The sequence below is a fragment of the Scyliorhinus canicula genome, chromosome 4 (genome assembly GCF_902713615.1).
Source record: "Scyliorhinus canicula chromosome 4, sScyCan1.1, whole genome shotgun sequence".
Taxonomy (NCBI): Eukaryota; Metazoa; Chordata; class Chondrichthyes; order Carcharhiniformes; family Scyliorhinidae; genus Scyliorhinus; species Scyliorhinus canicula.
Genome location: NC_052149.1, coordinates 210,228,975 through 210,240,830, shown reverse-complemented (window position 1 = coordinate 210,240,830; position 11,856 = coordinate 210,228,975). Strand labels below are relative to the sequence as shown.

At 45.7% G+C, this 11,856-nt stretch overlaps 1 protein-coding gene across 4 annotated transcripts in view; it reads right to left on the bottom strand.

The window, feature by feature from the left end:
• Positions 1-2,434: 2,434 nt before the first annotated feature.
• Positions 2,435-11,856, bottom strand: part of LOC119965350 (gamma-aminobutyric acid receptor subunit gamma-2) — a 172,119-nt gene continuing 162,697 nt past the window's right edge. For 3 of the 4 annotated variants that reach the window (XM_038795999.1, XM_038795998.1, XM_038796001.1), the window contains one exon: positions 2,435-4,120. In XM_038795999.1, the coding sequence (XP_038651927.1) occupies positions 3,845-4,120 (276 nt within the window). In that variant the 3' untranslated portion in view covers positions 2,435-3,844. The remainder of the gene's footprint in view (positions 4,121-11,856) is intronic. The other variant, XM_038796000.1, reaches the window with a different exon arrangement.

Genomic DNA, 11,856 nt, shown 5'->3' with positions numbered 1-11,856 from the left:
GGCCCTTCCATGCTCATTCACCCAGTATATATTATGTACAGAATCAGTGAGCCATAAAGCAACAATTGCATGTATGGAACTGCTCAGAACAAAAAGAAAACATTCATTAAGCATCCTTTGGAAAAAAGAACTGCTATTCCCATACCCCTATAGAATTGTCAATCAGACAGATCATTAAAGTATCAATAAGAGAGGGTTCAAACACTTCACACCTCTTCTGCCTGTCCAAAATAATTGAGTTAGTGACAAATGAGATAACAGAAAGAACAACTTATTAGAATCACATAAAGATGTCAATAAAACAAAGTCAACAGTTCTCTCTAGTTGTCATGGGGCTGGTTTAGCACAGGGCTAAAGAGCTGGCTTTTAAAGCAGACCAAGGCCAGCAGCACGGTTCAATTCCCGTACCAGCCTCCCCGAACAGGTGCCGGAATGTGGCGACTCGGGGCTTTTCACAGTAACTTCATTTGAAGTCTACTTGTGACAATAAGCGATTTTCATTTTTTCAAAACTGAATCCCTTTAGAACATAGAACATAGAACAGTACAGCACAGAACAGGCCCTTCGGCCCTCAATGTTGTGCCGAGCCATGATCACCCTACTCAAACCCACGTATCCACCCTATACCCGTAACCCAACAACCCCCCCCAACCTTACTTTTATTAGGACACTACGGGCAATTTAGCATGGCCAATCCACCTAACCCGCACATCTTTGGACTGTGGGAGGAAACCGGAGCACCCGGAGGAAACCCACGCACACAGGGGGAGGACGTGCAGACTCCACACAGACAGTGACCCAGCCGGGAATCGAACCTGGGACCCTGGAGCTGTGAAGCATTTATGCTAACCACCACGCTACCCTGCTGCCCCTTTCTGAGATAATCATTTTGAGAGTTTGAGCATACATAATGAAGGCAGGTTCAAGAATTATTTTAGTAGAGCTGGATTGCCAGTTATCTCGTTCATTGATTCTGGACATACTGGGCGAATGGGAATGGAAGAGTCATAACTTGACATAGAGGGTATGAGAAGCCATGAGGGGTGAATGAGAGGCATGAGTTCCCATAAGGGGCAATGGTGGTGATTGGAAGTGCCAGGAGTTAGCATGGAGGGCATGAGGGGCAATGGAGGGTGGGCGGGAGCGATGGATTTCCATGGATCTGCCACTGGGAGTGACAAGAGGTGAGGTGATATAAGGGTGCGTGGGAGATGAGGGCTAGGAGGCCTAAGAACCATTCAGGCTGCTAGGTCAACATCTCAGAGAACTGAGATGGGCCTTGTAAGCAGCCCGCCTTGATATTTGGCTGTCCCGGTTGCCGTGCATGCCCTGCCTTCAGTTACGGCAGGCCTGACTCTATTGCCTACCTGCTCACCCGAGCAAAGGTCTTTACATTTGGGAAACTTTCTCTTGCGGGGGGGGGGGGTCCACTGAGACATGAAATTTCCCACTTAGAGTAGCTACCTCATTAGCGAAAACCCAGTCTTGTGTGTATGTAAATAAACAAAAAAGTTTGGTGAAGATAATTCTCCTTTAACTATTTATTTCTATTGAGAATACCAGCTGCATGAAAGCTGTCAGCCTCTGCTAATCCTAGAACTGACAACAGCAAACTGGTAATATTAAAAAGGTTACTGTTAATTGAGAAATCAAACACTGAAATAAGCAACAATTTTAAGGATCTTCCAGTCATTCCATTCCATTCTGGTAAGTTGCTTAATTACATTCAGGTAAGTGTATAAAATCTGTCCCCTGTGTAGGAATGTTTGTGAATAGTTCAGGGTATGATCACAAAAAATGGATTTATAATGCCCTTTGCTGTAGGTTTCTTACACAAAACATAATCACTTATTTGTCTTTTATTGCAGTTAAAATATTCACAGAGGCAATCAGGCAAGTTTGGATAAATGCTGTGTTTGTTGGTTATTACAGTGATGTCTGAAAATTAGGTGCAAGTGTGGACCATTGACTTCCCAGGTACCTGCATGCCTTTAACATACACATGATGGTTAAGTTGAAGGTGATAAATGCTGGCTTGTCTCAAAGCAAAATGATGTGGGATTCTCCGTCAGCTTCATCCTCTGCTTTGTCGGTAGCGCACCCAGGCCTTGGGCTCCCCTCTGGCTTGGGGTGGCCACAATGGGAAACCCCATTGGCCGGCTGCAGGAACGGAGAATCCCGCAGCTGGCTGGTGTGCACTGCACCGGAAACGGGGCTGACGGACCGGAAAATCCCGTTTTACTTAATTATCTGACCCTGGCAAGCTCATTGCCTTGTTACAAATATCCAGTGACAAGTCATGCAATCGTTGAACTATCAGCGTACCACAAGTCAGCAATGAATATCCTCCATTGTTAGCAGTAGCACTCCATCACAATCAATTATATTTATGTTGCAGTAGATAGGTATAAATGAATAGTCTGTCACTCCTGGATGAGGCTATCCCAGAATTTTTATTTGTATCACCAACTATGAGGCTGCTACAGCTGTTTAAGTACACATATTGTTTTAAAACTTTACATGAAATTGTCAAGATGTGCGTCGGTATCTTAACAGTGCAACACATGAGTGCCATGTGTGCAAAGAAATTGGGAACTTGATGTCAAGTCTCAAAACAGGAATTACATCTATGATCCTTTCAATGGCACTATGGTACCAATATTCATACTTACAACACCTGTGCTGTGACAGATATTTATAACTTTTGTTAACACACATTAAATCTCAACCTGTGGCTGTATCCCACATAACAGATATTTCAATGATAGAAGATAAAGGGAAGGAGGGGGAAAGGTGCTAGATATAGACCATGGCACCTCCTCATGGTGAACAACAAAAAGGATTAGCTCAAGTCCTCCATCCTAGGACTCATTAATTCACTTCATCTCCTCACACCTGACTATAGTGCAGAACTGGCAGTGGCCTGGGATCAGGTTACCAGCCTGTCTTCTTTGCTGGGCAATGTGATGAAAAAGAAAGATTACTTTAAAAAAGGAGGAATCATAAGTGAACATGACAACCAGCTCTTCTTATTAATGAACCTCCTTATTAGGGCTACATCTCCTCAACTAGCTAACATTTCTCATTTTACCTCCAATGGGGACAGTCTCTATTCTAGCAGAAGGCCTGATATTCAAGAGAATAAAAAGGCTTTGGAAAAAAACACACAGCCTGCCGGCATCTGAAGATGTAATACAACAATGAAACTTTGTCCCCCTTTACTTATTCAGTTGTGATGAAAAATCGCTCCTAGTTAAGTCATCATTTCTCTCTATTCATTAATAGACACATTGCATACTTTAGCATTTTTTGTTTCGACTTTAAACCTTGCCATAATGAGGCTCCATCATATCCACTCGTTTCAGAATTTGTTTTAATGTTGATCACTAATAGCAGCTGTCCAAATCATCGCAAAGAATACACAATACAATGGAAAGAAATCATCGATAGATAAGTTTGTTTAGGACTTTTTCATTTATTTGCCCACTACTTCAGAAAAACGTAGTGCTGAGCAATGCTCCAAAACCATAGATATCCATTAGCCTGACTCCAGTGCAAATTTGACTCCGAAAGTGCATTCTGGCCAATCTTTATGCCGAGAAAACAGATAAGCCATTGAGTTTGACTTGCCACACGCTACATTTATAATACAGTCCTCCAAAAACACAGAATTTTAAAAAATCCATAGCAATTTTGGCCCTGAAATAAAAACATGCACTGAATTTTCAATCACCAATCTGTGTAAGGCATGCTTAAAATTTACAACATTTTTCCAATTAACTATTTTTATATGTGACTTTAATTATCAACAGAAAATGCCTAAATTTCTGCCTGCTCGCTCTATTTACAGATAAAGGTAGCCTACCCAGTAGACCAGATTAAATAAACCAAATGCTGTGGGGAAGAAGATACGAGCATACGAGTCGACTTTGGTGACACGGATGTGCAGCCTCCCTTGCCTCCAAGCTCCTGTGCTGCACTCGTCGAAACAGCAAAAGAAACTGGTGCAGTCTTTGCCATCCAAACACTCATATCCATACTCTTCGTCCCGCTCTTGTAGGTGTGATGCATTGTTCATCTGGACAGCAGATGATCCAGGGCGGATATCCACAGTAGGCGCCTACAATCATTTGAAGAAAAGAAACACTTTGGTTTGTCTTTTGTGAAAAAAAATAGTGCACTCAAAAGAAGAATTGTGCACCTCTTGTGCTCTTTTCAGTTGTCGGTGTCATCGCTAAGGAAGGTGTCCAGGAGCGAGCATTTTAAAATCATCAGTGGTTTAGGTTGGAAATGGGGTTAAATTTCCTCTTTACACCTGGCAATGTGCCTTCTCCCCAAACTTTAAAGAAAGCACATCGCTGTGGATAATATTAAATGAACATGGGTGGGACAGGGACACAGTAGTTAGCTCCAGGGGCCCGGGTTTGATTCCAGTCTTGGGTGACTGTGTGGAGTTTGCACTTTCTCCTCATATCTGCATGAGTTTCCTCCGAGTGCTCCGGTTTTGTCCCATAGTCCAAAGATGTGCCGGTTAGGTGGGGTTATGGGGATAGGGTAGGGGTGTGGGCCTAGATAGGGTATCTTTTAGCGGGTCGGTACAGACTCAATAGGCCGAATGGGAATTCTATGGCAATGTCAGAGTACTGGATGATTTGTAACTTTGCACACATATCCGCTGGAAACAAGATTTTGTTTGAGCTCTTACAGAGAGGACATTCATCCTTTCAAGCTGGGCAGACTGAGGGAATGCTGTATTGTTAGAGCTGCTAGTCCTTTCAGTGAGATGCCATCTGTGCTAAGTATTAATCAGCACCAATTCGTAAACATGTGGTGATTACACCCAACAATTCGATAGCAAACTTTTAATTGCATACACACCTTTCAAATGCTGCCACTAATACCCTCCCTCCCCAAGTTGGTCGGTGGGGTATCTGTAAGCAGCCCTTCTGCCATGGGGGTGTTTTGATTTTATTTTGAAAGAGTCCTTGCTCGTTCTACAAGAACCACTGAAAAATTGAATGTACAGGAATGTAGTGCAATAACACATTCATGCATGAGCGTCTTCAATCAAAGGTGTACATTTTTTAAACTTAAGTTATGTGAGGCTGGTAACTATTGTATATTGAATCATTCATTCTGGCTGATAGGAGCAGAGTATAATTTTGTCCATAGACTGAAAATATGCATGAAAATTGTAAACCAAATTCAGATGAAATAATAGGCTGAGTATATTGCAGTGTTGTTTGAACAATAACTATGTGCAGTAATGCTGATCTCTGTTGAAATTTATCAGATCGCTATCATAACACCTAAAAGAGATTAATTAGCTTTCTTCGTTTGGTCTCCAAGTTCTGTTGAAGAGAAAAAAACAAATCGCTTAGTTTAATAATCCTCCCACCATGAAAGGTTAATATGGCAGGTAGACATTGTCTACATTCTTGACATATTCTGCCTGCCACCATCTTAACCATCAGGTGGGGGACGGCTGCCTGCTCCAAAGAAAGCAACAACTTTAAATAGTGAAGGTGTAGCCTGATGATAACATTGAAACGAGCACACCATTTTAACCAAAAGCCAACTATGGCCATACAAATTCAGGCCTGCTCCACCATTCAATCAGATCATGGCTGCTCTCTGTCTGGTCTCAAATCCACCTCCCTGCCTGTCCCCCATATCCCTTTAACCCATTTTTAAAATCATAAATATATCTATCTCCTTCTTGAAACCATTTAATGATTCAGACTCCACCGCACTATGGGGCAGCGAGTTCCATAAATTCACCACCCTCTGTGAGAAGTAGTTCCTCCTTATCTCAGTTTAAAATCTACTGCCTCTCAACCTATATTTCATGACCTCTATTGCCCCATAAGGGGAAACATTTGGTCTATGTTTACTTTATCAATCCCTTTTAGTATTTTATATACCTCAATCAGATCGCCGCTCATTCTTCTAAACTCCAGCGAGTATAAGTCCAATCTGTTCAATCTCTCCTCATACATTAACCCTTTTATCCCCGGAATCAATCTGGTGTTCCACCTCTGAGCTCTCTCCAATGCCACCACATCTGTCCATAAATAAGGAGACCAAAACTGGACACAATACTCCAGATGTGGTCTCACTAACACCCTTTATAACGGCAGCAAAACCTCTCTACTTTTATACTCCAGTCTTTTTCTAATAAACACTAAAATTCCATGCTATATTGGGGGCGGGATTCTCTGACCCCCCCCCCCCCCCGCTGGGTCGGAGAATCGGCGGGGCCGGCGTTAATACCGCCCCCGCCGTGTCCCGAAGTCTCCGGCACTGGAGATTCGGCGGGGGCGGGAATCGCACCGTGCCGGTCGGCGTGTCACTCCCGGCGATTCTCCGGCCCACGATGGGCCGAGGTCCTGCCGCTGTCATGCCTCTCCCGCCGCCGTGGATCAAACCACCTACCTTACCGGCGGGAGCAGGCGGCGCGGGCGGGCTCTGGGGTCCTGGGGGGGGCACGGGGCGATCTGGCCCCGGGGGTGCCCCCCATGGTGGCCTGGCCCGCAATCGGGGCCCACTAATCAACCGGTGGGCCTGTGCCATGGGGGCACTTTTTTCCTTCCACCTTCACCATAGTCTTCACCATGGAGGAGGCGGTAGTTACCCCCTCCCCTGCGCATGCGCGGGGATGACGTCAGCAGCCGCGGCGCATGCGTGGACTTCCGCCGGCCGGCGAAGTTCCTTCGGCCCCGGCTGGCATGGTGCCAAAGGCCTTGCACACCAGCCGGCGGAGCGCCAACCACTCCGGTGCCGGGCCTAGCCACTCAAAGTTAGGGCTTGGCCCCTAAAGTTGCGGATACTTCCGCACCTTTGGGGCGGCCCGACGCTGGAGTGGTTCACGCCACTCCATCACGCCGGGACCCCCCGCCCCGCCGTGTAGGGGAGAATTCCAGCCCTGAAAACCAACCTTTTTATTCCATGCTATATCTGAAAACCGACTTCCTGCGATTCATGAACAAAGACACCCAGATCCCTCTGCCCAGAGGAACTTCCCTCTGCCCAGAGGAACTTCCCTCTGCCCAGAGGAACTTCCCTCTACCCAGAGGAACTTCCCTCTGCCCAGAGGAACTTTGAATCTGCTTTCCATTTAGATAATAATTTGCCTCTCTAAATTTTTCGGTCAAATGGATAACCTCACACTTATCCATATTAAATTCCATCTGCCAAATTTTGGCCCATTCTCCTAGCCTATCTATATCTGTCTGAAAATTCTGGGCAGAATTTGATGGAAACATTTCTAAGTTCACTTCTGCCGTGTTTTTCGGGGGCTTCCCGCCAGCGAGTTCCCCACCGCTATCAAATTACACTTAGGCTCAATTCAACTAAATGGGAACAAAGCCCCATAGTGAGCACGTTTAGCCGCGTGTTTCCCGATGCTTGCAATGCCGAGAAACACTTGGCCACACAACATGACTCGCGTTGTGTAAGGGGCCTCAGTGGGGAACACATGGCCGAGGCTCCATGGAGCCTCATTTTGTACACTGGGGAGCTTTGCTCGCTGGAACTCTCCAGTGTAGCGAGAGATCAGGATGCCGTTTTTACATGACGTTCCGATCTCCGAGCTCCACAAAGCTGGCAGTGCCCAATCCAGCTGGCATGCCACCTGGGCAAAGATTTTATCATCTTCTCCACTGACTCAACAGGGGAAATTATTTTGTTTTGTAGTAGTACCCGGCTTCACTACAAGCAGAGTGTGATTGACTACACTGGCCAATAGAAAACAAAATTGAGCAACATGTAAAGTGGCTTATCCTTCACCTTCACCTATTTTGCCACATAGTCTGAAATGCATTTCACCTCCCCTTATGTGCCAGCGTCTTTAGGACTATAGGACGCACAATAATACTTCATATTTCTTCCATCACTAAAGCATGTAGTTTGTAGGCTTGTTAATTGTACTGGACAGACTGTGGTATAATAGAGGTGATTCTGCAATATTGTGCACCGAGTGGAAAAGATTTGCTAAGAGTAGAGGATGGTGTTAAGGGTGTAGTATGGCCTTGATTCTCCAACTTAATCTACTTTAAATGCAGCTTCCCACTAAGAATTAAGCACCCTGAATAAGTCTTATTGAGAAATTTAAATAATATGCTATTATATTTTGAAGTAAAATACAGGAGGTTCTGAACCTTCTCAAGTGGGTTTCAATCACATTTTGCAGTAATACTGAAATTTCATACAATACATTCATTATAATATCACACAGCCTAAGTAAAAAGCCTTTCCTGTGCAATAAATGTATTTTCGGAATGATTTTAATTATAGAATGAATTACTGATTTCAGATATTGTTAATAATTTGCTTCTGAAAATAAACATTTTGGATATTCTGTTATCTATTGAATGTTTCCCCATTTGGCCTGTCCTCATGATTGATTTGTTTAAGTAGGAATTTGGAAGGTTGTGAAGAAGCACTGCAATTTATTGAAGGAAATCCTCAGTATGGAACTTAGCAGCTGAATGCTTAGCCACAAATAGTGGAGTAAACTGACATAGATACATGGTCAGTGGAATAAGATAGTTCAAGGGACTTGTAGGTTACAGATATAGTGAGAAGGGGTGGATGTATTTTAACGCACAGATGGAAATTATCAGTTTGAAATGTTATGGGATTGGGGTGGGGGGGGGAACCACCATAGGTCAATGAGGACAGGGGCAATTGGCAAGCAGGATTTGGTCCGGCATAGCAAACGGAGAGCAAAGTTTGAGGTGCAATGAAATATTGGATCAAATCTGTTGAAAAAGACATAAAAACTGGTTTCAGTGGCAGATGGATTGAGTTCATGCGGTGGGGAGGGGGGTGACACAATGGTGCGAAGTTGGAAGTAGGTGTTTTTGTGATGTAGGATTGTTGGGTTATTAACAAGCCAAAGTCAATGGCAATGGATGGAGGCATGGACTTTGTGGCTGGTGCAGAAGACAATGGTTTTGTTCTTCTTGTTATGCAGCTTACGACTCAAAGGTGGAGAAGGGGACCAGAGAGGTGCTGGTGAAGTAGAGCTGTGCATTATCAGTGCATTTGTAAAAGCTGATTCCTATCTCTGCAGTTGATAAGGAATAGCATGTACATGAGGAAGAGGAGGGTATTCAGAATTGATCTTTCGGACATTCTCACTTACACAATCCAGGAGTAGGAAGAGGAAACAATTCCGAAAGATGCTCCATTGATGGCTGCTTGGTTCACATTGGAACTAAGCAAATACAGTCCCACTGAACTGGAGAATTGGGGCTCTGAATTTTCCAGTCAACAAATTTTTAATTAATAATCAGTTCCATTTTTTATAGCAGATCTAGAAGTGTAGAAGATTTTAGTTTAGACGGGCAGCATGGTTGACGCAGGCTTGGAGGGCCAAATGGCCTGTTCCTGTGCTGTACTTTTCTTTGTTCTTTGTTCTTATTAAACTGCTGCACTGCAGAAATCAAAAGCATGTTTTGTAAGGTTTTCAAAAATTGTAACTGTCACAGGGCTGCTCAGAGGAAATGTGTTCTTAAATCCTCTCCCCTTGTACAAGAAGGGGAGTATAGATAACCCCGGTAAATATAGACCAGTGAGCCTTACTTCTGTTGCGGGAAAGGTCTTGGAAAGGTTTATAAGAGATATGGGGCGAAATTCTCCGACCCCCAGCAGGGTCGGAGAATAGCCTGGGGCCGCCTAAAATCCCGCCCCCGCCGTGGCAGAGATTCTCCGCCACCCGGGAAGTGGCGGCGGCGGGAATCTCGCCACCCCGATCAGCGAGGCCCCTGCGGTGATTCTCTGGCCCGGATGGGCCGAAGTCCCGCCGCTGGGAGGCCTCTCCCGCCGCCGAGGTTTGAACCACCTCTGTAACGGCGGGATCAGCGGCACAAGCGGGCCCCGGGGTCCTGGGGGGGCGGGGGGGGGCAATCGAACCCCGGTGGGTGCCCCACGGTGGCCTGGCCCGCGATCGTAGCCCCCTGCTCAGACTCCGGGCCAGTGCCCTGGGTGCACTCTTTCTCCTTCCACGGCCGCCACGGCCTCTGCCATGGCGGAAGCGGAAGAGAAACCCACATCGCACATGCGCCTGTGGTGACGTCAGCGGCAGCTGGCCGCTGACGTCACTGCCGGCGCATGCGCCGACCGGTGAAAGCCTTTCGGCCAGCCCCGCTGCCGGGGGTGCCGGTTTTCTGCGCCAGTCTTCTGGTGCCAACCGCTCCGGCGCGGGGCTGGCCCCCAAAGGTGGGGAGAATTCCCCACCTTTGGGGAGGCCCGACCCCTGAGTGGTTGGCGCCACTTCCCTACGCCGGGACCCTCCGTCACGCCGGGTACTGGAGAATCCAGCCCAGGATGTATAATCATCTGGAAAGGAATAATTTGATTAGAGATAGTCAACATGGTTTTGTGAAGGGTAGGTCGTGCCTCACAAACCTCATTGAATTCTTCGAGAAGGTGACCAAACAGGTGGATGAGGGTAAAGCAATTGATGTGGTGTATATGGATTTCAGTAAAGCGTTTGATAAAGTTCCCCACGGTAGGCTATTGCGGAAAATACCGAGGCATGGGATTCAGGGTGATTTAGCAATTTGGATCAGAAATTGGCTAGCTGATAGAAGACAAAGAGTGGTGGTTGATGGGAGATGCTCTGACTGGTGCCCAGTTACTAGTAGTATGCCACAAGGATCTGTTTTGGGGCCGGTACTGTTTGTCATTTTTATAAATGACCTGGAGGAGGACGTAGAAGGATGGGTGAGTAAATTTGCACATGACACTAAAGTCGGTGGAGTTGTGGACAGTGCAGAAGGATGTTACAAGTTACAGAGGGACATAGATAAGCTGCAGAGCTGGGCTGACAGATGGCAAATGGAGTTTAATGCAGAAAAGTGTGAGGTGATTCATTTTGGCAGTAATAACAGGAAGACAGTGTACTGGGCTAATGGTGAGATTCTTGGTAGTGTGTATGAGTAGAGAGATCTCGGTGTTCATGTCCATAGATCCCTGAAAGTTGCCACCCAGGTTGAGAGGGTTGTTAAGAAGGCGTACGGTGTGTTAGCTTTTATTGGTAGATGAATTGAGTTTCGGAGCCATGAGGTCATGTTGCAGTTGTACAAAACTCTGGTGCGGTCGCATTTGGAGTATTGTGTGCAGTTCTGGTCGTCACATTATAGGAAGGATGTGGAAGCATTGGAAAGGCTACAGAGGAGATTTACAAGAATGTTGCCTGGTATGGAGGGAAGATCATATGAGGAAAGGCTGAAGGACTTGAGGCTGTTTTCGTTAGAGAGAAGAAGGTTAAGAGGTGACTTAATTGAGGCATACAAGATGATCAGAGGATTAGATAGGGTGGACATTGAGAGCCTTTTTCCTCGGATGGTGATGTCCAGCACGAGGGGACATAGCTTTAAATTGAGGGGAGATAGATATAGGGCAGATGTCAGAGGTAGGTTCTTTACTCAGAGAGTAGTAAGGGCGTGGAATGCCCTGCCTGCAACAGTAGTGGACTCGCCAACACTAAACACATTCAAATGGTCATTGGATAGGCATATGGACGATAAGGGAATAGTGTAGAGGGACTTTAGAAGGGTTTCACAGGACGGCGCAACATCGAGGGCCGAAGGGCCTGTACTGCGCTGTAATGTTCTATGTTCTACTTGTGACCGGTTCTCATGATCAAGAGATAAAAGCTGCCCAAGTCCTTTTATTTAACACAGACTTCATTTGAAACACCTGTTTCACAACCTGTCAGCAACTTGCAAAGGTTACCAAGGTGAGTGCACAGCAGAGAGATTGACAAGCTGCAAAAGCCTTGATCAGTGAAAGTGAGAAACTCCAGCCATAGCTATGGAGAGGTTACTGTGCATTTTTTCACAGGTG